Here is a 27897-nt window from a genome sequence, read left to right as displayed (position 1 = left end):
CGTGTCCTGCCAATTGCATTGGCAGCTCATTAATGCACACCCTGAGAAAAGTGCTGGCCCACTGGCTGCAGCTGCAGGTCCCTGAGGGATGGAAGGGTCCCCTGGCAGGGTGGTTTGCTACAGGAAGTCCTGGAGATGTGCGGCATTAAAGGAGAACAAAGCGCACTGGAGGCTCATGCTCTGCAATCGTGTGGCTCGTCGTCAGTTAAACAGAACTGAGAAGACCCATCAAGCAGCTTCCATACGTGCATCTCTGGTGTTCTCCAAGCGCAGCCACAGCAAGGAACCACAAAATAGCGTTTACATTTTGGTCCTTGCAAGGCAGGGACCGCTCCTGGGCTCCTACCCCGATTCCCCTCTTCTGTGACTGCTAAATGAGACGCGGTGACTTTTTATCAACAAGTGGCTCAGCAAGAGTCACGGAAGGTTTGCTTCCTGCAGACTCAACCTTTGTGATCCATTAACTTTGGCGTTTAAAAAGTGCAGGTTGCGGCTGGGAGCGCTGCTTTAGCCCCTGACACGCACGGTCCCCGGCGTATCTCTGTCCCATGACCCGGTTTGAGGCTGCCCCCAGCGCGGCTCAGCACGGGGGGGCTGCGGGCTCTCTCCAGGCCTCGTACACCCCCCCGCCACGGCCGGCGGAAGGGGCCCAGCGCCGGCGGTTCGCAGGGACACGGGCGCGCACGCAGGCATCGCCGAGGGCGAGCACCTCCTCCCTGCAGCGACCGCGGCCCAGCGCGGGGTCCGGGCTCTGTGTGCCGCTGGCCGCCCCGTCCCCGTGTGTTCACTTGCTCGGGCTCTGCGGGCCCTTCACAAGGACCCCGGAGCGGGTCTGACGGCGGGTTCGTGGCCTGGCGTGGCGGCTCATGGCCTGGCGGCCTCCCCTCCTCTCCACGCCGGTTCACGGGGGCGTCCCCGGGAGGTGGCGGCAGCGGCGCTCGGCCCGAACGGCGCCGGGTTCCCGGGAGCGGCCCTCAGCGGCGCCTCCGACCGCGGGCGAAAGGCCGCGGCCCGGCCCGGCCCCAGCCCGGGCCCCGCCGCCGCCGGCGCCCCTGACCCCGCCCCCTGACCCCGGCCCCGCCCCGCCCCGCCCCCGGCGCTCCCCCGCCCTCGCGGCGCCGCAGCCAATGAGCGGCCGCCGCCGCATCCGGGGCCCCGCGCCCCCCCCCCGCGCTGCTCGCGCTCGGCCATGGCGGAGGTGAGTGAGCCGCCGCCGGGGTCGCGCCGGGCCGGGCCGGGCCTGGCCTGGGGCCTCCCGCCTCCCCCGGCCGGGCGGGGACACCGGGGGCTCTCCGAGCCCCGGCAGCCCGGGGCCACCCAGGGCCGGGGTCCTTCGGCCGCGGGGTGGACGGGGCGGCGCGGGCCGCCGGAGCGGGGCCCGCCGGGGCGGGGGCACTTGGGCCGAGCGGCGCCGGGGCCCCGGGCGGCAGCGGGCCGAGGTGCGGGGGGCGGGCCTGGGGCCTGGGGCCGGGGGGACCTGCGGGGGTGGCAGGGGAAGGGGTGCCTGGGCGGGACCCGGCGGGAGAGCTGGGGCGGGCGGCGGGGCAGCGCCCAAGCCCGGGGAGCGGCGCCGGCTCTGCCCTCCCGCCGGCGCCGGGGGAGGCAGCAGCGGGGCCGCCCGCGGCGGAGGGCTCGTGGCCGGACCTCCGGGAGAGGGGCACGGGAGAAGCGCTTGAAGGGGCATTGGGCCCGGGGACCCGCCTGAGCGGCCGGGGCTGGGCCGGGTGGCGCGGCCGGGGCTGGACCGCGGCCGCTGTACCTGGGCCCGTGGCCCAGCGAGGAGTGCTTCCACCGCGGGGCAGCGAGGGTCCGGAAGGCTGGCAGAGAGGTGCGGCGGCAGAGAGCGAAGCTGGAGCCCCCGAGGCTTTAGCACAGCAGGGTCTGACAGCATTGGGGTCGCTGGGGAGCTGGGATCAGAGGGGTGCAGAGCTGCTGGAAAGGGGCTCGCAAAAGCTGGAGGTGAGCGACAGGGCCTGAGCAGCGGGAGAGCATGGAGGCTGGGAATGTGGGAATGGCAGAGGACTGAGGAACGCAGCGGGAACAGTTCGGCTGGGAGCAGGAGAACTGCCCTGCCGAGGAAGCTGGCAGGTGAGGGAGGCTTCTGCTCTGGTGCTGGGTCGGGACGCCCCTGCTGCCTCTTCCATTGCGATACCATGTTTGTCTTGGCGTGTCGTGCTGAAATGTTACTGCCATCGTTCCACCACACTTATGGTTGGTGATTCCATTCCCTGTTGGGTCTTGACACATCCTTGAAATATCCCCGTTCTGTCGTAATGGTTGTCGCGGCACATCCACGCTTCATTTCCATCACAAGATGCTTGTGGTGACCACGATGTGGGAAAAGGACGCTGGGAAGACACTGAGGTAGCTGGCTGCTCTGCCACAGGATCTCAGAACACCACTAGCTGAAGCAACTTCTGTTTGACGGCAGGGCCTTGCTTTCAGGGTATTTCAGCGTTTTGCCTGAGGAAGGTGCCATCTGGCCTGCCTGCCGTCCCAGCCAGAATGGTTTGGTCTTCGCTGCCGCCTTTGGTGGAGCATGAAGTGTGCTGCATTCATCTGTGCCGAAGCGTTACTTCGGCACGTTGTTGGGCTGATGTGACATGCTGAAGTGCTGCCCTGGCACACTGCACCACATTGCCATTGTGCACAGAGGTCTCTGTCTTGGGGAGATCCAGGAGCTGTCACTGTCTCACAGAAGAGGTTTGAACCGAGGAGTATCTCTGCTGTGACATTGCAACAGCATGTGATTTGGGCACTGATTTTCCTGAGCAGTGCAGGAGATTATCTGTGTGTCTTGTCCTCTGTTCATTTTTTGCTCTTTCAGGTCCATAGCTTACAGGGTGAATCCGTTTCCATCCATACCACTTCCCTCTGGCTACAGCTGGAGTTCATAGAGAACGGACCCATGTCGAGTCGTGCGGACAAGGCAAAGGAACAAGGAACACTTCTCTCACTGAGTCTGAAATACGTGTTAAGCTAGCTCAGGAAACCGCATTAGTTATTAAAGTAGTAACACTGGAAAGGGAAACTTTCCTTCTTTTTCCTCGCTTTCTTGCAAGAGTGGTTTCAGCCTGAAGGGTTTTCTCTGGTAGTTGTCTGGACAAACAATCTGCCTTGCACTGGAAAACAGCTTTGTCAGTGCAAACAGCTCAGGCTCTTCCTCTGCCTGTGTTTTCTAAAACGTGGCTGTTGCTTTGTTCCATGTGCTCAAAACCTTGAGTCCAGAATTAAGGAGGGAGTGCTGGAGTCATCCAGAAATACAAACACGGGAGTGAGTAATTGGTCAACCGCTGTGTAACTTTTGAGAGGAGAGTTATTCTTATGCCTGAGAAGCAGAGACTAGTGGAAGGAAAGCAGCTTCTGGGAAACTTAAAGCGAGATTAAAGGAATTCAATCTCCCTTTTCCCCCGCTGCGATTAAATGGCCGATGGATGTAGGAGCCATTTTCTAGCATCATGCTGCACTGTCAAAATAAATGGAGTTCACCACTGCAACCTTTCATGGTGACCAAAACTGTCACCAGCAACAGGAGCATCTACACCTTGGCCAAGAACCATTCTTGGTCTGGAGATATCTGGTAGCATCTCAGTGTTGCTGCTGTCTTTCTGACGCATGCAATGCTGTTGGATTTTCTGCCTCCTCTGTGACATTTGGATTTGAAGTGTCAGACTACAGCTACTTCACCTTCAAATGAAATAACTCCACATCACGTGGCATCAGCAATCAGTGTAATCGGGAATATTCCCTCTGTCGTCATTTACATATTTAAGCCAGACCTGCCTTTCTCCCCTACTCCTTTGACTTTGACTCTTGTTTCTGTGGTCTTCTGGATTTGTAAATAATCTGAGGGATAATTCGGTTTCGCACATGTTTAAATTTGGGTGTGGAATGGGCCATTTGCTTTGTCTGTCACTTGTTTCTTCTTTTGTCAGCCCAAACACAGCAGTGCTAGTTATTTTATGGTGACTCCAGCTCACAGCAGTTCCCACTTGCTCTAATGCTATGTTACTGCTTTGGGGAAATAAACTTGTGATAAGTTACTGAATTGTCTTCCTGTTGTACTGACTATTACTCTTCATTTCAGCACCTGATCATTAATATAAGATCTCATTGTTGCTGAAGTATTCTTGACATCTTTTCAAGCCAGCCCATCCACTGCTAACAGTTTCAGTCTTTGTTTTCAAAATCCTTTGCATGCAGCTCCTTATTGATCCCCACGCGAAGGAGGCACAATCGATATATAGATCATTGTCTCAGGAAGGAGAGTTCTGCAAATCACTCAAGACTAGAGGGAGCAAGTGTAGACCTCACCCTTATCCTTTTCATGAAACCAGGGTTGTTTGCTTGGAAGCATTTACCCAAGAGTGTTTTGTACTTGGTCACATTCCAGCAAGGCCCAACAAAGGGGCATTGACACTTTGCTGAGTTACGAAGCCGTTTCCCGGTATGACCATCCTCAAAATGGAGGCTGTCCGAATCCTTTCTGTCCCCTTCTCCTTTCATTATCCCATAAACTCCTCCCTTTTCTTTTAGTGCGCACAGTCTCTGGGCTCTGCCTGCAGCCAGACAAAGTGGTCTCCAGTGGGGTTATCTTGCTGCTAATAATCAGACACTCGGGGATGGTGAATTGCAGCACACTGTGTGTGCTCCAGTTGGACTAGAGGCATCCTCTTTTCACCGGTCCTGGTAGAGGAAGGAGCAAGAATTCCACAGCTGCTTCACAGATCCTTTCCCTTCCTCCCTCTCGGTCCTTCTCTCATATGGCAATATCTTCTGCTGCCTTCCAGGCCAACCGTTATCTTAGTGGTAATTATACCTAGAAAATAGCTGCCTCTCTAGTCGTTACGGAATTTGCAATGTGTGTGTTAATACCTGAAGGCACTAACTCGGAACCCAAAATCTAGGGCGGCTTTTTTGGTGTATACTTTGCTCTATTGTTACAGGCTGAATTTTGATGTGAAGCTGTACTATGTTTTCTTAAATAAGTTGTAAGAGCCTCGTACTGAAGCATTGTAGATGTCCTGGCTCGCACTGAGTAAGTGAGGAGTGATGGTGCACAGCTGAGATTATTAATGGCTGAGGATCATAAAAAGATGTCATTGGTGACTGGGGGACTGACACTATGATTTTCTTCCACAGTCGGATGCTCTCAGTCACCCAAAGGCATTGGTTAATTACCTGCTTGCTCCCTACCTAGGCTGAACTTGATGAACAGCATTTCCATGTACAGCAGCCCAAGGAGCAGCAGATGTTCTGGGTTGTTTTCCAGGCCTCAGCCCATACTGCTGCCTGAACTTCTGACCGAGCACTGAATGCCAGAAAGCAGGTGCCTGTTCTCGGTGTCTACCTGTCTCACCCTTTCCCACCTCACCAGTGCCACTCGCAGTCCTACCAGACTCCTTTGCTGCCTGCTCAGCTCTAAATTTCTTTGCTCACCCCTCTGAGCCTTCTGGATGCGGTGAGGCATTATGGAGAAGCCAGCGTGTTGTGGCCGGCTGCTTCTGATTGCCTCTCCAAAGAGTGGGTCAGTTCATAAAAATGCTGTGTTCAAACAAGCACGATGCGTGTATTTAGAATAATGGCTTCGGGTCAAAATCCTTTTTTTATGTGAAAATGTAAGCCATAAGGATCTGAGGTCTTAAACTGGTGAGAGGATAAATAATTAGTGGAGTGCTGAAGATAAAAAAGATAAAACAGAAACACCGCCATATGCAGTTAGAGACTGAGGGGAAGGTGATGAATTCGGAGGAGAGGAGGCCTGGAAGAGCTGTTAAATACACTTGACTAGAGCTCTTTTTGCACAGCACAGTTTCTAATGCTACCCTGTGTGGTTTTTGTTAACTTCTGCTTTGAAATTAAATTAATTGCATTTGCTGGTGGGGTTAAGTGGCTGGAGGTTTTTAAGAAGAGGTGTCTCAGCCATATTTTTCTCTTTTCTTGAAGGCCTCGGTTGGCAGGCAGAGTCCGAGGGTGGTGCCATACCCAGCTCACAGTCTATGTCCTGGAGAGCCTGGCCTTCAGAGTGCAGCAGGTAGCCACAGTTTAAGTATGCTTCTGTTTGTTGGTCTGGTTTCCAGAAGAAACAAGGCTCCTGTGATCAGCCTGTCTGTTCCCTTCTTCCAACATCGTCCAAACCTGTTGGTTGATTCCCATGCCATTTGACAGAGGAGGAAAGTCTTAAAGATGCCAAAGCTTCTACAAATGTCCTTTTGCCCATTCTTGCAATAAGGGGTAATTATCCTAAAAATACCTCGGACGAAGGAAAGGCTGCAGTGTGCATTCACATGTTACGAGATTAGCGAATCCAGTCAGGAGAGACACATAAATACTCAGAAAACCTTCAGATTCAGCTTTCAGTCAGTTGTGGGACTTGAATGTGCCGAGAACCAGGCTTTGCAATTTAGCGCTCACAGAGTGACTTCTTTCAGTTGTGTTCCCTGGCCCCTCTCACTCCTTTCTACCTAATCTCTTCCTCTGGCTTATCGTGGCTGTACACACAAGAGGGGGTCATCCCAAGCTTTGTTGCATCTGAAGATTTGGTCCAGGGTGGTGCTAGTATCCCAACTTCTTCTAATCCCTGCAGTTGTGTCAATGGGCTCAGCTGATCATCGATTGAACCTAGCAGAGATCCTTTCACAGAACTATGGTGTACGGGAAGAAAGGGAAGAAGATGATGATGCTCAGGAGAAGCAGAAATCTTTAGAAGAGCTGGAGAAGAGCTTCAGTGCCTCTCAGGTAAAGGCAGCAAGGGAGGGGAAGGGAAATTACCTGCTGGATTTTCTTGTTTGATTTTACAGTACTGGTACCAAAGATCTTTGTGTGAAACTCTGACTTGCTTGCTCAGCTGGCAGTGTGCTGTATTTAGGTCCAGGTATCAACGAGTCTTAGGTTTGCATTTGGATAGGAAAGAATGGTTTTGACAACAGGTGGCAGCAGTAAACTTTGGAGTCTTCCCCTGCCAAGTAGCCACTCTGACAAGGTGGTCTTCGCTCACCTTGCTGAAGAGCCATCAGCTGTTGGGTGTATGTCCATTTCACAGTGGAGGAACCACAAAGATGAGATGACGTCGTCCCACAAAGCTCTCAGTGGAACACCAAGCGTGTTCTGGGTGATAGAGACTCTCTTCAGGTCAGGCACAAGACTAATATAGGGATTTGCTCTTTCCCTTCCTCAGTATAAATACGGTTCTGCTGTCTGGCATCCCTTCACCAGCATGAAATCTAGTATAAAAAATAAGTATATTTTTAAAATGCCCTTGACTGTATTGCTTTGGGGTGAAAGTTCCTGGCTTCTCTATACCTTTGAGAAGAACAGATTATGGTGGATCCTGATAGACTGTGCCTCCTTCGTTACGCAGTGTTACCTGAGGCAGTTCAGAGCCCCCAGAAGAGCAGAGCTGCCTTGACTGCCTCTGCATATCTCTGTGTTCACTACAGCTGGTGTTGTACTCGGTGATTGTTCCATTCCTGATGAAGCTTTGTCCTCCTCTTGCTCAGAGCAGTGAAATGCCATTTGAGGAGCTGCTTGCACTTTATGGCTATGAGGCATCTGATCCCATCTCGGAGCAGGACAGTGAGAGCAATGATATTACTCCAAATCTCCCAGATATGACTCTGGATAAGGTAAGAGTAGCTGTCTGCTTGGGTGTATGCTATTAGCCTGTGCTGTAGGTTACTGTACTGTCTTGGAGCTTGAGGTGCCTAGTAGCTCTTTTCAGGTGGGATTTGGCTGATGCCGGGGGAAGGGGCCTGCCTAGTTCTGGTGTCCCAGCGAGGAACACCAGGTGCAGAAATTGAATTTAAAGAGTTTACAGGAGACTGGAGAAAGGATAACTGTTTTAAAAAGAACACTGTAAAAATGCTTTGTGGAACTTGGGTTGCAAGTCTTTATATATAGATGTGGATCTGTGGAGAGTCAGGGGAGGTTTGTATCTTCCCAGCTGAAGATACGACTCCTCCTGTTCTAGCTAAAGTCTGTAGAAAGCTTTTTTTTTTTTTTTTTTGTTCTCCTTCCAGGATCTTTGAGATACTTGCTCTGGGTGGAGCTCTACAGAAAGGGCCACTTGCTTGTTCTCTTTCTGGCTTCCATAGGAAGCCACTCTTGGCACTTGCAGAAGTGCTTCTAGGGAAGATAATCTAGGGGTGGTGGGGAGTGCGAGAGGGAATCTGACTTTGGAGAAACTATGGGAGGGTGAGGAGATCTGTGGATGTGGCCATCTTTGGCCAGAAATACTTTACTCTAGGCCTCACACCCACACACTTTTTTTTTTTTTTTAATTTAAAAATATTTTTCACTTTCTTGTTGTTGTTAAAAGGAACAAATAGCGAAGGATTTGCTTTCAGGGGAAGAAGAGGAGGAGACGCAGTCTTCAGCTGATGATCTGACTCCATCCGTCACGTCCCACGATGCATCGGACCTATTCCCAAACCAGCCTGGCTGTATGTGTCACTAATTTCTAAGTAATTGGCTTTTACTTAGATGTGATGTGCAGAATAGGGCAAGAATGTTTTTTCTTTATTTTGTCACTAAGTTTCCTGACATCATTTTTTCCACTTTCCTTCTGGGGGCTGCAAATAAACCTGAGTGCCAGTGGTGTTACTGAGCATCTGTTAGGACATGATAGAGCATAGATGAGCAGTGGGATGAAGAGAGAATTTTCTTTAGCTGTAACTCATAACAAAGTGAGAATTGTTTTGCTACCTGCTGTAATTGCAGTCTGAAAGATCAGTACCTGATCTGTCATCTCTAGAAGTGAATAAATTCAGTAGTACTAGTGGTGTGACATATTGTGGCAGTTCCTAAATATCGGAATACACAGGAAGCCAAAGTGCATGAGAGACTCAGGGTAAAGTGACCTTATTCCTTCTGCTAGCCTGCAAAACGAAGGAGTCTGAGCAACCCGGGTTGGTCGGCACCACCCGTGTGGCAAGTGTGCAAATCCTTTTATTTAAAAGGAGAAAATTAAAATACAGGTAAGTTGTTGCTGAGGAGCATGCTGAAAGTAGCTTTAGGACAGAAAATGAAGGGAAGGAGAGGGAACATAGAGCAACAGAGAAAAAAAATCATAACTACAGATCTTTTCCTTTCCCACAAAGCAAACAACTTCCTTGCTGATGAAGACAAAGAGCCCTGTTCATCTCCATGTGCTTCCTCCATGGCTGAGGATTCAGAGGAGGATTCCATCCCATCCAATGAGTGTAAGAAGGTAAATGATCTGAGTGCACTGGGAAGGGGAGCTAACACAATGCGCCTGAGTCCAAGGAAAGCATGACACCAAAGCACTGTGATATTTCCTCAAGACATTTTATTTCTTTTATTTTCTTTTGCTCAGCACCTTGCGTTTTGTGGAAGGAGGTGGCTGATATGGGTTACAAGAGGTTTTTTAATACAATCTTGGAACCTGTATCTGAAATTATCTTCTGCTTCAGATATGGAAAGTGCTGTTGTGCCTTGGTAAATTAAAACTGCAGCCTGTAGCCCTATAAAGGTGAAATGCTGTCCAATATTCCCAACAGGATTTACTGAGGGGGAACCATCACACGAAAGAGAGGAGCAGACTTCCAAATTCATCCTGGTTGTGAAGGTTGCAGGAGAGCTTCTGCATTTCTTTATCTCCAGCCTTAGCTGCTTGCCATATATCTTTAACATTAAAACTATGTAAATGCCTAAGGTCCCCAAAGTATCATCTGGTTGGTAGTAAATCTTTTTAGTTACCCTATAAAATAGTCAGGGTTCCCTAGAAATAATAGTGACAGTGGGGACTAGCGATACATAAATCGCCCTCGTGGTGTCATAGTCCCTAAATCATGAAGTACGCCTCAGTGCCTACGTGGAGCGTTTTCCATTTCAATTTACCCACTTCTCTGTGGTGATATTTCAGGAGATCATGGTTGGGCCTCAGTACCAAGCCACTGTTCCCATCCTCCACTTAAACAGGCATGGTGAAAAAGGTAAGGCAACATGCTTTATGTACCTTGTTTGGATGTAGGGCTGCTGGCCCGGGCATCTGATGGGGCCCTGGTTCACCAGTTCTGTTCTGTGTCTCTAGGTTTGGCACCTCTCAGTGCTGACACCAAAATTTACAGCTGTGCCTGAGCTAGCTTTAAAGTAGCCTGTTTGAATAGGGCCAGTAACACAGCTACAGAAGCTAAGAAGCTCAGTGAAAACTGGGTTGGTGTGACAGGTTTGGAGGAGGGGGTCTCAGCTATAGCCAAAGAGTAGGAATACCCTTCTGAAGATATTCTAATTTACTTTTCTCTAACGTCCTCCTTAAGTAGCCGGAGTTATTTTCATTCAGTACTGCCTGGAGCTGATCAGTTTCCAGTTTGATAGGATGTCTGCAGAGTAGATGGAGGTGCCTTGATTTGCAGATTACACCTAATAACTACTGCAATACTAGCACCAGCTTGTTGAGTTTCTGAACAAGATAGCTAACAGAAAGCCATGTCTTTAGAAATTACTTGCTTCCTCCCTAGTTCTTTTATCCTAACAGACTCTGAGCAAATTAGGAGATAGAAGTTATCAGTTTTGCAAGTACTATTTCAGATTTACCCAATATAGTTCTCGGAACTTTTCACTGTTATTTTATCAGTGCTCTCAGCCTTCTGTATTGAAGCCCACGATTTAGTGGGTGTTTTCCATAACCTGTATGTCCGCATCAGTGTGAAATGAAAGGAAACTGACAGTAGATCTTGATGGGGTCTTTTATGCCCTGTCTATAGTGCCTCTGACCTGATTTTAGTGATTCTACAGGGCAGAAGAGTTGGTTCCTTTGCCTCTAGAAATGAGTTAAGTACAGAGGGTTCTAATGTTTTTATCTGAATAGAAAAATCTCAATATTTCTGGTTGTTTTTTATTGCAGAGTCTTTCTTCTTGCTTTCCTCTGTGCTGTTATTAAACATCTCTGCGTTGTTGTGTGCCGTGTTCTTGTGGACTAAGAGCCTTGAAAGCTGAAAGGGGCAAGAATTACTTAGTGATGCAGTGTGCTCCTGCTATTCTGTGTGGGTGGAGCAGCTCATGGAGGAGCATTACAAGCGATCACAGGGGAGGGACAGCCTTGCAGCTGCTTAGTTTTGCGTCTAGGACAGGGAGAGGGTCTTGAGCCTGGGCCATGGTTGTAGCTCAAAGCTGCCTTCGCCTCCCACTCCTTTTGTTTACTGTGTGCTGGAAAAGACACCTTAGAACCTATGGGTTTTTAAGTTGCCAGGATTAATGAATCAAAGGAAGAACCTCTGAGAATGTGGTAACAAAAACCTTGTCAACCAACCCTTCTGAAGAAGTGGAAGCAAGCCGAGCCTGTGCTTAGGGCTCTAAAAGGGGTATAAAGAGTATTAAGCATATCTGCCTCCAGAATCGAGAGGGGAAAGTGCAGTACCTTCACAGAGAGAGTTGTCATCTCTAGTGCTGGGTTGGAGTACCAAGCAAAGATTTCCTCCCTCCTTCTGTCTCTCCCATGCACATAAATGCAGACTGTTTCTCAAAAGCAGCAGAATTCTCTGTTTGATTAGCTTATTTCAGTGCTTTTTCTGTTAGCCTATGAGAATGAAGATCAGCTGCTTTGGGACCCAAACATACTCCCTGAGAGAGAGGTTGAAGAGTTCCTATACCGTGCAGTGAAGCGGCGATGGGATGAGCTCTCTAGCAGCAGCCTGCCAGAAGGAGAGATGGTGAAGGACAATGAACAGGTAAGCGTGGGGGCTTCTTGCAGCCTGCAGATACTCTCATGGTGCTGGCATGATAGTGCAACGTTTCCTACAGAGATCCTGACTGAGAGACCCACTTAAAAGAGAATGAGACCTAAGTCCAGTGATCCTCTACTCCTGCTTCATGCATAAGTGAGGGTAGCTTCTCAGCTGCAGTCTCAGGAGGCCGTTCACGCTCCTGTTGGGAAGACAGGAAAAGGCTGTAGTGGATCAGACCACAGGCCTGTCTAGCTTAGTACTTTTCTTCCAACACAGTAACAGATGTTTGTGGAAAGCATCTAACAGACTAGGCAAGTAGAGAATGGGTACTGTTTTGACTGTATTCTCCCAGTATCCCAAACTCTTGGAGCCAGAGCTTGCAGCAGGAACATCCTTTTGGGTCTGTCCTCTGTAGCATTGTCTAATTCTTCTTTGAAGCCAGCAGATCAAACATTTGGCTAAGAAACTTCAGAACAGTTGTTTACTCTAAGCTAGCCTGGTTAGATTCTCACAGTAAGTCTGCAGGAACACAGAGGCACACCTGTAATCTGCAGAGCTGCTGGTAGAACTGCGTCTTTTCAGTCCCAGGGTTTGTAATCCAGTGCCTTGAAAAGTGGAATAATCTATGCTGATGGTCAAGCTGAGGTTAGTGGCAAAGTGGCTTCTGGGGAAAAATAAGTGTTACGAAACAAACGTGAGTCATCAGCAGGTTGGTTTGTGGTGTGTTGCTCAGGTACATGCTGTCAGTAATTTTCTTCTGTTTCCTAGGCTTTGTATGAACTGGTTAAATGCAATTTCAATGCAGAAGAGGCACTGCGGAGGTTACGGTTCAATGTGAAGGTTATCAGAGGTGAGAACCTCCCATATTTGGGTTCTACCCCAAACGTCAAGGCACGTGTAACCCTTTCTAGATTCTGTACATCTCTTCCAATTCCCCTTTCTTTCTGCTATAGATGAGCTTTGTGCCTGGAGTGAGGAAGAATGTAGAAACTTTGAACATGGCTTCAGGGTCCATGGGAAAAACTTTCATCTTATCCAAGCAAACAAGGTAAGGATGCTCACCCCTGCATCCCACTAAGACAAAGGGAGGAAGGCATGTGCATTTGCACCAGAGGTATGTTTTGAGCCTTGGCTAATGCAAGAAGTTCAGGACTGCTGAGTTCCAATCCCAGGCTTTGTGTTGACTCATGCTAGCAGGTGATGGGCTGTTCATTGCCCTGCTCTGCCTTATTTTCCAGGTGGGAGAAGTCACAAACAACACTGACCTGCATGAGTGATGTCAGTTAATTACTGATTAGCCCTTTCTGGAGTCTCAAAAGTTCTTTCCAAACTCTCAGCCCTTGCAGTACTTCTGTGAATGAGTGAGTTAAGCATGTGGATGTTTTGTAAAGTCCCCTGGGGTCCTCTAGAACAAAAGATGCTGTTGTAGGGAGAGCTGGGCCCCAGGACATATGCTGCTGTGCTGGGAGTTGGCAGAACCAGAGAGTCCAGTTCTACCGCTGATTAATTGTGGGCATGTTGACGCTGGCCAGTGAAAATGGATACAGGTTTACTCTCTCGATGTTAAGTGTGCTACTGGAAGCGCAGGAAAGTCCTGCGCGAATGTGCCGTGTGTGAACGTACACTGCGGTCTGCAAGAACAATTGTGCACTGTGGGGAGTTCTTTCTCTGGCCAATTACCACCTTGGAAATCTCAGTATGTGCTTCTGTTCTGCAGCATAGATGTGTCCATAGCAATATAAATTACTGTAATGCACTTAATTTTCTGTGCTGATTAAATGGGAGAATAGTCCTTGCTCCATGAGATGCATCTTGATGCATGGCTTTCTGACTATGATGTTTCTCCTCAGGTCCGCACCCGGTCAGTGGGCGAGTGTGTGGAGTATTACTATATGTGGAAAAAATCAGAGCGCTATGACTACTTCACTCAGCAGACTCGTTTAGGAAGGAAGAAGTACGTCCTCCACCCTGGAGCCACGTGCGTGGAATATTCTCACACTAAAATTAGTAATATTAACCTCCCAGTGAAGATTCCTGCTGCAAAGCACCTCCGCTTAAAAGACTGCGCTTTCTGCTCTAGAAAGTTTCTTGGGTGGGAGCATGGAGGGATGCACTTGGATATTCTCACAACATAAACACTGTGGGGAGGGAAGATAAAGTAATTATTTGCTTGGATGTGGACTTTCTTGTGTCAGAAAATACTGTTTTGTTTCAGACAAATGCATTCACAAAAATTAAGACTACTGTCCAGGGATTCAGGGCTGATCTAAGGAAATAACTCAGTTCAATGAGATTTTGGGAAGGGAACTTTTTAAGTTAAAAAATACACTATTTCTGGTGTTTTGGAGCCTGAATTCATTTCTTTCCCTGCTGCCCCCCTTTGAGGCAAATTCTTCACTTTGAAATATATGCTAATTACAGAAAATATTTTTCAGAAAGGTTGAAACTGAAATGTTTTAAAAGGTCAAAATGAAATATTTAAGTTGAATCAATTAAAAGCATTAGATGATGTCTTAAATTTTTTTTTAATTCTGATGCAAGACAGGAAAATACCTGAAATCTCAAGTCCCTCCCAGGGTGGGAAAATATTCTGCCATCACTTGGTCTTTGCTGGCACACTAACATTGTCACAACCTACTGCAGTCGTTCTGTGAAGCTGGCTGTTCCCTGGGGAGAGGATTTGACCATTTATTTTGCTTTGGAAGGGGCTGGGGCTCATAGAGAGCTGGGGGGCAGAGCTCTTTGTTTTGGAAAGCTACAGAGCCCATTCTGGTTTATCGTGGGCTGGTCTTAGCCACTCTGAGTTAACTGCGATCGTCTCAGTGCAGAATCTAAACTGGGATCTGCAGACCAAGAAGGGATGGACTTTCCTTCTAGTGAGGTCTCTACAGTCCTGTTGCTTTATTTGTTGATGGGTTTTAATCCCAGTCACTGTTTTCCCTGCCTGCATCTCTCTGCTTAACAGGTGGTGGCAGTGCTATCTGTCTTTCCCCACAGGGATTACACCGACAATGACTTGGATGGGGGTGAAGTAGAAAATACCAGTCGTTCTCGGAGCTCCCCACCAATTCCCTCTGCAACTAGCTGCCTGGATTCTCACTTCGGTCAAGATCAGATAGCAATAGAGAGCGCAGGTAACTTCCTTTTCTTCTCTCTGCCATGGGGATAACTTGTCTCCCTCATTCAGCAGCACAGACCCTCCTTTGCCTTTCTCCTGTTGCCATTATCCAGCTGTTGCTCTTCTCCCCATGCCTTGCCAGTGTACTCATTGTCCTGTGTCAAATACCAGCCCTGGGCAGACTTTGGTGTGAGCAAAGGAGACTTGTCTGTCTCTACGCTGACTAGTAGTGACTTAAAGAGTTGTTCCTGCTTTGGGCTTGGAGGGGCGGCCTAAGTCATTCCCAAAGCAAAAGTATTTGCACTAACTTTGGGCACCTGAGTTAGGTGCTTCCAATGCACTAACACACAGACACGCTAGACACAGGCAAGTCCTCTGGAGGCTGATTTAAGGCACCAGAAGTCAGGCTGTACCTGCAAACTGCTTTCAGAGCGAGCTGGCCGTGAGAAGACTCACAGGGAGCCCTAAATGGGTTCATTCCTTCACCGTCCTGCCACAGATGAGGGCTTTGTGTAGGCACTTCCCAGGGGCTGTCGGCATGAGGGGATAGGACTTAGGATTTGGCTTATCTTGGAGTGTCTCTGTGAGATTTCCTTTAATTTCCATAGAAACACTGATGGCCTCCCATCTGCTGTCTGCATCTTGCCTTTCTTCAGTACATGCTGGCAGGGATCTTGGTTGCTATAATAAACATTTCTGCCATCAAACAAATACTGTTGTGATTAGGTGGGATTGAACTGGATTCTGGCTTTTTGTATGTTATGGACTCACTGTAGCTTTCTTTCACTTGCTGTCCCCCACCCTTTCTTCCTCCCTCCCTCCCTGTCTGTCTGTCTGTCTGTCTATCTCCTGCATTTTCCTCCTTCGTGGTGTGCAGAGCCCCTGAGCGTGGAGAGCACAGCCTGCAGCCTGGGCAGCATGAGTGAATCGGGGCAGGGCTACGAGTGCAGTACTCCTTCGGAGACAAATTGTTCCTTCGACCCCACGGAGGAGACGTCCTCAGGCGCCATCTCAGCTTCCTGCACAAGACACACTGTCAGCCCCTCAGAATCAGGGCTCTGTGCTTTGCCGCCAGCAGGACCAGGGCTAGCAGAGAAGCAGGAGACATTGCGGAGCTCTGGTGAGACGATAACCATGGACTTCACTCTCCCTGCAGACATTAATGAGGGTTTGCCTTTAATTGCTGGCCCTGTGGATTTGGACAGAGACCCAGAGGCAGTGGTGGCCCCTGCGCAAGTGTCCTTATCGGTCACAGATTTTGGCCTCATTGGCATCGGAGATGTAAATAGTTTTCTGACTGCTCATCAGGCTTGCGCACCACCTGTGGCTCGGTCAGAGCCTTTGTCACAGTGAGAGTCTCCAGTCACAAACTTGTCACAAACCCAGCAAGGACTTTGACCTGACTGAGTGAAATCCTGGAACTTCCACTGTTCCGTAGGGACAGTTTGGAGCTGTTGGTCAGAATCTGTCTTTCCATCCTCCTTGATCCAAGGCTACAGTGACACCAAACACCTTTCTGCTCCAGTGTGTTCTGACACAATCACACAAAGCTGGTGGCTGGCTTTAGGGGGGGGGAGGGGGTCCATCACCCCCTCTTTCGTTGACCACGTGTCACCCCAGGTAATGCCAGGCTGTTTGGAGAGTCCCTGCCTCGGGATAGGGGAAATGTCCCTTGGCCCCAGTGGGACAGTCTGAGTGCAGAGGTGCTTTGAGAACAGGGGTGTATCACCGGCACTTCGGGGGCTGGGATGGAGGATGCAGTCTGGAGGTCCGAGAGCTTAGGAAATCCGCAGGGAGCACAGTCCGCCCGGGCTGCAGGCCAGTTTGCCTGCAGAGACGGGCATGGCGATGCCAAAGTAAGATGAGGAGTCTTGGCCCTTCACCCACAGATAGTGTGTTTCAACAGAAGTCATTCTCCCCGTTCCCCTCCCAACAGCTATCCCGCACTCCTGAGCTGTGGGTCATGACAGGCAGGCACACCGTGGGTTTCAAACCTCTCGCAGCTCTGCGTGTCTTCCTGCCTGCTCTACCACCAGCTGCCGGTGGGACGTGGCCTGGTACAGCCCTTTGGCAGAAGCGTCAGGCCTTGGAAAGGGATGCTGCGTGGTGCAGTTGCACTGTGTGCACTTAAGTCCTTTTCACCTTCCCTTGCAGTGCTGGGCTGTGGAGAACTTTTACTGGGAGTACAGGGAGTTTCTAGACCCACAAAGCAACGTTGGCCCCAGAGTGGTGCAGTGCTGCCGCTTCTGTTACTGGCGGTGAATGACTTGATCCTTGCTGACTGCTGCAGCACAAAAGGGGAAAATGCAGATGAAAACATCTGTAACTTCCCAGCTTGTTCAAACAATTTGTTAGCTGTGGGAGGAGGAGGAGGTTGCTTAGTTCCCAGTGTACTAAGTCTAGGACGCTGGTGCTAGCAGAGTCCCAGGCAGGAGAGCACACCAGTCCCTGGGCAGCCCTGCCCCTTTCTGCGTCACAAAAACAGCTCTCTGTTTTCTGAGAGGAAAGTATGTCTTCACTGCCATTAGCAATGTTTTGAGGAGGTGACGAGGGTGGCCTCACATGGCAGCGAGATGGCCAGCTGCTGTGCAGAGAGCCGCAGTGGCATGTTTGTGGGTGTGCTGGAGTCCGGAGCTGCTTCGCTTCCTGAATGTGTTCCAGGTCTGGGGTTTGCTACTGGCTTAAATCCACATGTTCTCATTCCCCTTTTTTCCATGCAGGGAATGCTGTCTGCTGACTTGCTGGGCAAGGCTCTGGTGCAGATGTTCCCTTCCCCCAGCCATTTTCTGCATTTGGGAAGGGGTTTGGGTTGAGGTTTCTTGCTTGTTTTGGTAGAGGCCTTCGGGCTGTGATCCTGCAGTTGGTTCTGCTGCCAGTGGATTTGGAAGATGATGGAAGCCATTAGTGAAGTTGTGCTCAGCCCTGCAGTGGGAGCACAGAGACGGCATCAGGAAGCTTCGCAGGGTGACAGGATCAGACCTTATCTCTCATCTTCCAAGCCCTGGACCCATTTTGCGTGCATTAGCAGGGGTTTGCCTTGGTCCCCAGCCAGCTCTGCTGAGAGGTGCTGAGCTCCAGACACACACAGCTGCCTTGACCAGGCATCGCTTTGTCAACCAGACGCAGTAACCGGAGGTCCCCAGTTGCTGGAAACGGAAAGCAAATACGAGTGCCCGCTCCATAGTGGAACTGCCCAGGCTGTGATTCCCCTTTTCTGGGGGGGAGAGGAAGCTCCTTGGCTGAAAGGAGAAGAGGAGGCAGGGTGAGAGCACGGGCAGCCCTCCCAGGGAGGGCCAGGCCTTGGCATCTCCTCTCCATCAGCCAAGAACATTCTTAGTTTTCCTGAAACCATTTTTTCTTTGGTTTGTTTCAAGCCCTAATGAAAGGAGAGGGGAGGCTGGGGGAGACAAAAATGTCTCTTATTTATGTTCTTCAGTGTTGTTTACAGATTCGCATGGGGTCTTTCAACATGAGTGTGGCGCTTTTTCCACATAACTTTAAGGGAGAGGGGTGGAAAGGGCTGGGACAGGGAGGGGGAGTCACTTGGGGAGGAGGTTTGGTTTTGGTTTTTTGTTGGGGTTTTCTTTTTCCTTCTTACAAAGCACATTCACTTTGAGCCGTTCCTAATGCTGGACTCTTTCCCCCCTTTCCCCCCCCAAGCCCTACACTGTGAAGTGATACTGCCTTGAAGACCCCTCGACGTTATTTATTTAATTAAAAACCTAATTTGAAAGTGAGCCAGAAGCCTGCCATGTTTTTGGAGACTGAGACTGATGCAGTCCTGTGCGCCGTGATGGCAGAAGCCAGAAAAGGGGTCCTTGCCTCTTCTTTCTGATCCTCTCCTACCCTGGGCGAGTGCTCTGTGGGCAGGGGTGGTATGTGCAGCGTGGCACTTGGGAAGCTGTCGGCAGCAGATGCTCGTGGTCCCTAAGAGGGAGGACACCCAGGGCAGGGTATGTGGCTGAACACTGATCTCGGGTCTGTCCTCGGGTGGTGGCAGGCCAGGTAGTGACCCTGGAGCCCTGCAGGGTCACGTCCTCCCATCCTAGGTAATACGGTTGCCTGTCAGAACAGCCCCGAGGTCCTGGTGCAGAAGCTGAACTCGACCTGCTCTTGAGCACAGCTGCTTCTGCTTGGCGAGGGCATCTTTGCCCTGGGATCAGTGAAGAGCTCGTGCTTCCAGCCCACCCGGCCAGGGCCAGGTCGGTGGTGCAGGTGCTCCCCGTGGCCGCAGCGTGCGTGAGCTGCCCCAGTTGCCTGTGGCTCCTGTCCTGGGGGCTCTGGGGATGGTTCTCGGGGTCCCTCTTTTCTCTGTTCCTGACCCTGCCCACCTTCCCATGCCTTGTACCAGGGATGCCATCACAAGCTGGGAGGAGGCCTGGCTTCCTCGGCTGAATTTTCCTTCCTGGTGCTGTGTGTGGAAGGGAGGGAGTTGTTTGTTGCTCCTACAGGTGCCCTGAGTCCTCTGAAACCCTGGCAGCCTTCGGAGAGCCCGTGGCAGTGGGAGGCAGGGGTCCATCCACGTCTCGCTGGCTTCAGCCAGAAATAACATCCTGGAGGCGAGAGAAATGTTCCTGCTGCAACTGCCTTGTATGTTTCCACAAGAAGGCTCCTTCCTCGCCACAAAGCCCCTCTGTTTTGTCAGAAACCCCTTAAATTCTGTTCACCAGCTCTTGCCTGGCTCTCACCTTCTGTCCCAGGGCCTCGGGATGGGATGCAGGCTCCCGCTTCCCTTGCTTGCAGCTGGAAAATGCCACCCAGAAAACCAGCAGGAGAGGGGTAGCCCACCCCTCTGGCTGGGAGCTCTTCCCCACTCCGCATTTCTCCTGGCAGCTCAGCCGGGAGGGCAAACACCCGCTCGGCCAACAGCAGGCTGCAGTGCTGCCGCGGGTGGGAGCGGGCAGAGTGGCCCGGAGCGGCCCTCGGCCCTACGGCAGCGCACCCCCGGCTGCTGGGGCCCCGAGCAGGGCCGGGGCGCAGCTCTGCCTGCGCCGCAGAAGAGGAGGGCGGTCAGCGGCTGCGGCCCTGCGGGCCCCGGCTCCCTCCAGCAGAGGCCGGGTGCAGTGGCGGGCACAGCACGAGGGACCGGAGCGGGTTCCCCGCTTCCTTCCAGGCCCTAAGGAGCGGCGGGAAGGGTGGGAGCGCTCTACGCCCTCGGGTGGATCGCTGCCCCTCGCATCCTTCGAAATGCCTTTCTTGGCCCTGCCTGACCCGAGGGACGTTCCCGCGGGTGTAAGATCAGCAGGGCACCGCACCGAAGGCTCCCGCACCCCGCGGGCTTCGGGGTTGTTTCCTCCCCGCTTCCAGGCCGCAGGAGCGCGGCCCCGGCCGGGGCGCGGCCGCTGCAGCCGCGGCGCTTGGACGGCAGAGGGGGCCGCAGCCCCGCGCCGGGGACCCGCTCCGCGCCCGCGGACCGGCGCCGCCCCGCAGGGGGTCCCCGCACGGGCGCCCCCCCTGCGGCTGCAGCGGCCCGGGGAAGGGGCTCGGCCGCCCCCAGCAGCCCCCGCTCCTCCGGCTCGGGCCCGCGGGAGGCCACCGTCCGCCTCCCGTGGGCCTCTGTGCGAGGGGGCGGCAGCAGAGACGGGGGCAAACCTCCGGCAGCGGCGGGGGAAGGGTCCCCGTTCTCCCCCCGGAGCGCGGCATCAGCAGACCCCCGGGATGGGGTCCCAGCGCCCACCCTGGGGCTGGGAGAGGCCGGGACCGGCGTCCCGTGGGACTCCACAGAAAGCGAAGCTGGAGGAAATGTGGAAAACGGGGCCCAAATGCCACCAGGCCTCCCCACGACCCCCCCAGCAGCCAGGGCTGCGTCGCTGGCCCCCAGACGGCTCTGCAAGGCCCTTTGCTGGCCGGGGCCCCGTGTGGAGCCCTGCTCGGGAAGGCTGAGCCCAGTGCCCAGCGCCGCACAGGCTGAGCAAACCCCGCGGGGCCGAGCTGAGGGCAGCCAGTCCACCCGGGCTGGGCTGTTCCTGGGTGGCTCCCGCCGCCCTGGCACCATCCAACAGCCACGGCACCGTGTGGGGCAAAGTCCTGCCTGCGGCGCCCGCACCGTGAGGCCGTGCTGCGCGGGCAGGGGAGCAGCTGTCTTATCTTGCTCCCTCTGCCCTGCTCCAGCATGGAGCCACGCACCCACAGCACGGGTCAGCATGACCCCGCTGGGCCGTATCCTGTCCTTGCTGAGCCCCATGCTGCCACATCTGTGCCCCCACGATGGCCCCAGCCCAGAGCACTTCCACGCCAGCCGTGAGGGTGGCTTAGCACGGCCAAGGACTGCCGGGGGCTGTGACAAGAAGGGCAGATTTATCAGCAGTGGGAGAGACTGTGTTAAACCCCGCATCCCTTCCACAACACAGCCCAGGCATCCCACAGGCGCTGGCCAACCTCCCCTCCTCTGGTATCCCCTCGGCTCTCCTGCCTCGGGGCTTTACCTGCCTGCCACCAAGATTTGGGGCCTGCAGGCAACAAATGTGGGGCAAATCCTGCCCTGGCAGTGGTGCCAGGCCCCCATGGCACTGACAGGCAGGAGGGAGGTTGCACCGGGCCGGATCGGAGCAGAGGAAAGCTGGCAAGCGATTCTGTCCTTCTCCTTAAATCCCAGGGCAGCCCAAGAGCGTTTCCAGCTCTGCTGGCTTCCCACAACAGCCTTGACATTCTCCACAGGCCACTCACGCTGCACTTAAATAAACCAGCCCAGTAGCTATCATTTGGGTGGCTTCTGTATTGTTTATGTTTCCTTCTGCTCCTGACGGAGAGTCAGGCCTGGAGCAAACAGCCAGGCTGCGGCCGTCCCTGCTCCCACCAGGGACTCGCTGCAGGGACCCGTGCTCAAACCTTTGCTCCCGTCCGTGCTCCAAGTGCCACTGGCCTAGCATGTCCCCAGCCCCAACAGGCAGCACCAGGAGCCTGTCCTGCCCCAACAATGTCTGAGGCACAGGAAAATACCACCCTGCGTTTCAGCGGTTAAATCATGTGCCTTGTCCTGTGTTTAAATCCGGCTGCTCTGCTCCCCACCGGCCTCCCCACTGCATCTGAAGGCCCCCGGGGAACCCTCCTTCCCCCAACAACTGGCATCGCGACTGAGTCAGCCCCATATCCGCTCCATGATAAAATGCCACCGCACCGATGCAGCCAGCCCATTTCCGTGGCCATGTTCTACCACTCTTGGATTTTTCTTTTTTTCCCCCTTTTCTTTTCTCAGGAAAGAAGCCCGAGGCTGGCGGGACACACGCGGCTCCCACATGCGGCCTCGCCCCCTTCCTTCTCCCCCTTCTCTCCCTTCGGGAGGCAGCCGAGCCTGAGCGGGGAGACCGGCCGGGCGGAGCGGGGGGACGGGGAGGCCGGCGCCGAGGACGCTGGAGCGGGGCCCGGGGAGGCGGCTGGAGGCGAGGGGGCCCGGGCGGCCTCCGGCGCCCCGCTGTCCCCGGCCCCCGCCGCGCCCCACACCTGCCCCGGCCCCACGGCCCGGCCCCCGCCCCACGCCCGCTCCCGCCCCGGCCAGCGGGCGGGGGCACCGGCTGCCGGAGCCGCCCCGTCCCGCCCCGCCCCGGCCCGTCCCGTCCGCCCGGACTTTACCTCCCGGCCAGGCCCGCGCCGTTCCGGGCCATGTGAGCCGCGGGCCGGGCCGCGGGGCCGCCACCGGCAGCGGGATGGAGCGCAGGAAGGTCTTCGTGGTGCTCGACGTGCTCTGCCTGGCGGTCGGTGAGGGCTCGGTACCGGCGCGGCCGCGGCGCCCCCGCTCCGGGCGGCTCCGGAGCGTCCCCGGTCGCCCCCGGCGGGGCCGTGCCGTGGGCTGGGGCCGGGTCCGCGGGCGGTACCGGGGTCCCCCCGCGCCTCTGCCCGGGCCAGCCCGTTGCCGGTGCTGCGGGGCCGGGCCGGGGGCAGCCCGGGAGGCACCTGCCCGGCCCCTGTCCCGGGGCTCCGGGCCTCCGCCAGGAGCCCCCCGGCCTCGCCGGCGCCGCTTCGCCCTCGGGGCGGCGGGGCTGGGCGGGCACCGGCTCCCGCACCGGAGCTGCCGGGCCCCGCCGCGGAGCTGCCGTCCCGACGCGGGGCCGCCGCGTTGTCCGGGCGCCTTGGGGGGGCCTGCAGCGCCCCGGGGACGTGCCCGGCGCAGGGCTCCGCGGCGCGGCCGAGCGGGAGTCGGGGGGCCCCGGGGCGGGTCCGGGGGCCTCCCCCGGGGAGCCGGGGGTCGGAGCCGGTCCCGGGCCGGGAGGCTGCGGGCAGGGCCCCGCCGCGCCGCTCGGGCGGGAGGGCCGGTGCCTTCTGCGCTCCGCGGGCGGCCGGAGCGGGGCCGGGAGGCTCTGCAGCCCCGGGCAGCTGAGCTCGGGGTGCCCCTTCCCCGCACCCCGACAGCCTCCCCCGGTGCAGGCGAACGCCCGTTTCTAAAACTGACGCTGGCAAGCACCTAATTAAGACGGACTAAAAATAAAGGCCCAGGTCGTAATTTCAGCCTGAACCTCCCGGGCCGGGAGTTGCTTTCTTGGGCTCTTAAGCACCGGTGGGGAGAGGCAGGTTCCTGTTTTTGTTTGGGTCGCTTTTCTCTCTCGTGTGCCGGTGCCTTTTATTTTTAGGGGAGCTTTTTTGGAGGATGAAATTATCCAGAAAGAAAATTGGTGTCTAATTTGAGCTGCAAATTAACGTTTGAGGTGTACACAGAGGCGTCTGCAGACACCCCTGCGCCGGGCAGGCGGCTCCCCGCAGCCGGAGCGGGGTGGGAGAAGCCCGGGCTTGTTCCCAGCTCCCTGGCAGCGCTTTTTGGCTGCTGCTGCCTCCGCTCGGGGGGAGCAGGGGGGCGGCGGGAGACCGGGGAGCAGCGGGCTGCTGTTTTATTCTCGTTTCCCCCCGCGCTGGGCGAGGGGAGGAGGCGGCGGCTCCGGGCGCGGAGGGACCCCCGGGAGCAGGGTGCGGGCGGGGACAAAGGTGCCCGTTCCCGGGAGACGCTGGAACAAGGGGAGGCGGAAACCGCCGGGAAAGGCGGAACCGGGAGGGGAGCCCGGGCTTAAGGTGGACCGCGGGCCGAGGGAGGACCGCGCTTTCTGGGGCCTTTCCCCGGGGAAGAGCATCCCGGGGCCGGTTGCGCCCCGTGTCCCCCGTGGCGGTGCCTCCGGCCCTCGGCCCTGTCCTGGCTTCTCCCGGGGCTGCCCGGCCGGGAGCTGCCAGGGAAGGCATCCCGTGGGCAGGGTGGGAGCGGCTGCAGGGGGAGGAGGGTCCCTGTCAGCGGGGGATTTGGCATGCCTGCTGCACGGGGCAGAGACACCCCCCCCCCCGAATCCCTTTTGGTCTCAGGGACGATCCCATCCAGGGACGAGCTCTAAAATGCCTGTGGCCAGGGTTGGGGCAAGCGGGGTGGAAAAGCCTCCTTCCCTGGACTGATCCAGCTGGTCGCAGCATCTCTCCAGAGCCCTGCCAGGAGCCGGGGGAGAGGAGAGGGTGGCGGGAGCACAGGCTGCGGGAGGGCGACAGTGGGAAGCCAAGTGTACTGGGGTCCGACCATGCCTGGGCTGGATCACCCACCAGCATCTCCAGGCACTGGCTCTCCTGGGGCCAGTGTGAGGGTCCTGCTGGGACCATCTGGGGCCTGGGGGCCTTTCCCTGCTGTAAAACAGGTTTGCAAGATGCCTGTGCTCGTTAATTCTAACAAACTCCATCCTCCTAGGCCAAAGGATCCTGGGGAGTGTGAGGAGAGGGCACAAGATCAGCCCTGGTCTCCTCCAGCAGGCCTTGCGACTGCTGTGCCTGGGGAGGAGTGGGGCAGCCGCAGGGGCTCTGCAGGTGCCTGGTTGCAGCCATCTTCTGTGGTATCTGGGGGCTGCAGGCAGCTGCAAGCTCCGATAGGGCCCTATCAGCAGTGGGGCCAGCGCGCTGGCGGGTGCAAGTCCTCCTGCCCTGGGTGCAGGTGGCTCGGGACTGCGTCCCCAGAGGGGATCCCTCCCTGGCAGTGGGGAGCAGAGACCCGGGGGCAAGGGATGGGGAGACCGTGCGGTGCTGGGTGCCTGTGTGGAGCCTGCAGGCGGGTGTCCCCAGTCCTCGCCTTCTCTCTGCCTTGCAGCGTCTCTGCCCTTCGTCATCCTGACGCTGGTGAACTCCCCGTACAAGCGGGGCTTCTACTGCAATGACGACTCCATCCGCTACCCCTACAAGGCGGACACCATCACCCATGGCCTCATGGCTGGGGTCACCATCACCTGCACTGTTGTCATTGTAAGGAAGCGCCATCCCCTTTCCTCGGGGCAGGGACATCCTGGCACAGCTCACCTCCAGACCCCTGGCAGGGCAACAGGACCCTCTGGTCAAGCCCAGTTCTGCTGGGGGTCAGGAGCTCCCTCTGGTGCGGTGAGACCTGTGTCCTGTGGGGCTGGTTCCCTGCAGGGAGGGGGAGAGGCCCCGTGAGCTCCTGTGGCAGGCGGGTGCCGGGTGCTCCTCTGCCACAGACCCAAGAGCCAAAGCATCCCGTACCCCTGGTGCTGGGGAGCTGCTTGGTAGCCTTAAGACCCTTGCCCCTTGGTCCTTGCAGATCTCGTCAGGGGAGGCGTACCTGGTCTACACAGAGCGCCTCTACTCCAAGTCAGAGTTTAACAACTACCTGGCTGCTCTCTACAAGGTGGTGGGGACCTTCCTCTTTGGGGGGGCCATCAGCCAGTCCCTGACCGACCTGGCCAAATACATGATTGGCCGTCTCAGGCCAAACTTCCTGGCTGTCTGCAATCCCGACTGGTCCAAGGTGAACTGCTCCGTCTACGTGCAGCTGGAAAATGTCTGCCAGGGGGAGAGCAGGAATGTCACCGAGTCCAGGTGAGGCGTGGGGCCACAGGACATGTCCCCTCCACCTGCTTGGCGGTGCTGGGCTCCTGCAGTCTGGCGGCAGCCCCAGACGGGTATCGGCGCTCTCCTGCTGCAGGGCAGAGCCTGCAGAGCGGGTGAGGGACCAGTGGGGCACTGGGGGCTTGCTCTCATGGACTGACCCATCCCTTTTGCCCCGCAGGCTGTCCTTCTATTCCGGGCACTCCTCCTTTGGGATGTACTGCATGGTGTTCCTGGCGGTAAGTGCCGTGCTGCAGGAAGATGGCGAGCCCCTGTGGGTCCTGTCCCTCCCAGCAGACCGGTGCCACAAGCACCCCATCTTCAGGCTGGTTGGTGCCCCCTGCACTGGGTGATTGCTCCCCCCTTCCCTGCCCAGCTCTACGTGCAAGCCCGGCTGGTGGGGAAGTGGGCCCGGCTCCTGCGCCCCACCATCCAGTTCTTCCTCATCGCCTTTGCCATCTACGTGGGCTACACCAGGGTGTCCGACTACAAGCACCACTGGAGCGATGTGCTGGCAGGGCTGCTCCAAGGGGCTCTCATTGCCGTCCTCATCGTGAGTGTCCCCAGCGCGACTCTGCTCTGCTGGGTTGCTGCTGGCTGCAGCTCAGCCTGCCGGAGGGGTCCCCAAACCCTCTTTCCCGTCGGTCTTTTCCAGGTTCGCTACGTCTCTGATTTCTTCAAGCACCGTCCCCCACGGCAGCGCGACGAGAAGGACCCGGAGCGCAAGCCCAGCCTGCCACTCACCATGAGCGACCCCGACTGCAATCACTACAGCTACCGGGGTGCCCCATGAGCTGTGTGCGGGCCATGTGCACCGGACTGCAGACGTGCCCCTCACCGTGCTCTGCACCGCTCCTGGCGTGGGGGACGGGGATGCTGGCTCTGTATTAACCGTTGGCTCCACGGCTCCGGTGCCTCTCGCTGCTGCAGGTATCTGCAGGACGGCCCTGCCCATCCCTGCTCCCGCAGTGCCGCAGCTCCCTATGCCTTTGGTGCCTCTGTGCTTGCTGGTGCCCAGCGATCCTAGCGCCCTGCCCACGGGAGGGGAGGTCCTCAGTCCCCTGTGCATCTGAGTCACGCTCCAAGGCGGCTGTCCCCGGTCCCAGCCCTCCGCCTGAAGAGAGGGAGGGAGGGTGGCACGTGGGGGTGGATTTGTCAGGCTGGCAAACCGCACCAAGCGAAGAGCAAACTCATTGGGAAGTCTGAGGTGGCCTGTGCTGAGTGTGTGTTATCCCTGTCAAATTATCCAGCCTTATGAGTACAAATCCTCACAAGCACAGGGGGAGGAGGACAGCTGCTGGGCTAGCAATACTTTTTTTGGAAAGGATTAAAGCAATCCAGAGCTCTTCTCTGTTCCCTGATTTACTTTTAAAAGCAGTCCTGGCTGCCAGCAGCTGGTGTGAGCAAAGGGTGCATGGGCAGGCTTTTCTCCGGTGGTGCCTGATGCTGCACTGCTGGAAGCGAGGTCTTCTTGCACCCTGGCTGCTTCGTGCCTGGCTTGGGGCAAGGGGGATGCTCGAGCCTTTGTCTCTCCTGTAGCTTCAGCTGATGCTTTGGGGGGGGGGGGGGGAGGGGAAAAGCTTTCTGTGGTAAAGGAAAATAAATGGGGATGTGGAGCAGGACACAGGACTCCGAGCGCCCTGGGAAGGTGGGGAATGGGCCACGGAGCAGTCCTATTGCCGACACGCAGCTGCCTTCGGCACTGGAGTGCTGTGGGCCTCTTTTTAAACTACATGAATTTTCATTATGATGTGTTTTTATAAAAATGTGTTTTTTAAATTAGATCATCCTTAAAGAATGTCTGTGTCAGGCCTGTTCTCTTACTCCATGGATGCTCCTGGCCTTGGAGTGGATGGGCTCGAGTATTTAGGGTTTCCTTTTCCAAGGGAAAGGGCTCTGAAGTCCCTCGCTAGCAGGGAGGTTTGCTGCGGGGGGGGCTGTTGGGGCTGCTGAGCCCCTCTCCCAGTTGCTCCAGGGAAGCTGGGCTCAACCAGGGCTGATGGGACAGTGAGGGGTTGATGGGAGCAGCACCCTCCCATGGGAGGGAGCCCCAGCAGAGACAGGGCTGGCCAGCTGCTCCTTGCCCACGCTGCCTGTGACATCTTGCCTTCAAGAGGTGAGAAGAGCCATGGCCAGCGCAGGGTCTCAGCTGGGTCCTGTCCTGGCGCTGCCTTCACCCTGCCCCTGGGAGCTTCCCGTGCTCCCCAGCACCATGGCCGACCTCTGCAAGGGGGAAGGGAAGGCAGAGAGAAGCTCTCAGAAAAAGTGACGTTTTGTGCCTGCAGCTCCCTTGGCTGCTCT

General features: G+C 55.3%; 2 protein-coding genes across 18 annotated transcripts; both read left to right on the top strand.

Annotated features, from left to right (window-relative positions):
* The first annotated feature begins 1144 nt into the window (after nt 1-1144).
* On the top strand, nt 1145-19445 carry MIER2 (MIER family member 2). 15 transcript variants are annotated; one of them, XM_087769167.1, is made up of 14 exons: nt 1157-1198; nt 5201-5329; nt 5947-6034; nt 6587-6738; nt 7440-7625; nt 8318-8441; nt 9099-9208; nt 9884-9953; nt 11521-11687; nt 12453-12534; nt 12638-12732; nt 13535-13662; nt 14682-14818; nt 15680-19437. In XM_087769167.1, exons 4-14 carry the CDS (start codon nt 6595-6597, stop codon nt 16153-16155), a joined length of 1719 nt encoding a protein of 572 aa, XP_087625293.1. In that variant the 5' UTR covers nt 1157-1198; nt 5201-5329; nt 5947-6034; nt 6587-6594; the 3' UTR covers nt 16156-19437. The 15 variants fall into 15 exon arrangements, 14 of the variants coding, with proteins under 14 accessions (XP_087625296.1, XP_087625293.1, XP_087625291.1 ...); XM_087769165.1 differs by having other exon boundaries at nt 5143-5329; XR_015707299.1 differs by lacking the exon at nt 5201-5329 and having other exon boundaries at nt 1178-1198; nt 15680-18755; nt 18852-19436.
* Nucleotides 19446-22322: 2877 nt separating this feature from the next.
* On the top strand, nt 22323-27394 carry PLPP2 (phospholipid phosphatase 2). 3 transcript variants are annotated; one of them, XM_087769185.1, is made up of 6 exons: nt 22323-22497; nt 24845-24996; nt 25397-25587; nt 25778-25835; nt 25973-26149; nt 26252-27394. In XM_087769185.1, the coding sequence occupies exons 1-6, from the start codon at nt 22446-22448 to the stop codon at nt 26387-26389; spliced, it is 768 nt and encodes a 255-aa protein (XP_087625311.1). In that variant the 5' UTR covers nt 22323-22445; the 3' UTR covers nt 26390-27394. The 3 variants fall into 3 exon arrangements, with proteins under 3 accessions (XP_087625311.1, XP_087625310.1, XP_087625312.1); XM_087769184.1 differs by having other exon boundaries at nt 22325-22497; nt 25310-25587; XM_087769186.1 differs by lacking the exon at nt 22323-22497 and adding an exon at nt 22516-24567 and having other exon boundaries at nt 25310-25587.
* The last annotated feature ends 503 nt before the right edge of the window (nt 27395-27897 follow it).

This window comes from Nipponia nippon, unplaced genomic scaffold (genome assembly GCF_047370975.1).
Source record: "Nipponia nippon isolate SJK-2023a ecotype South Korea unplaced genomic scaffold, ASM4737097v1 scaffold_31, whole genome shotgun sequence".
In the NCBI taxonomy this organism is placed as follows: Eukaryota; Metazoa; Chordata; class Aves; order Pelecaniformes; family Threskiornithidae; genus Nipponia; species Nipponia nippon.
This window is presented reverse-complemented; position numbering and strand designations above follow the sequence as displayed.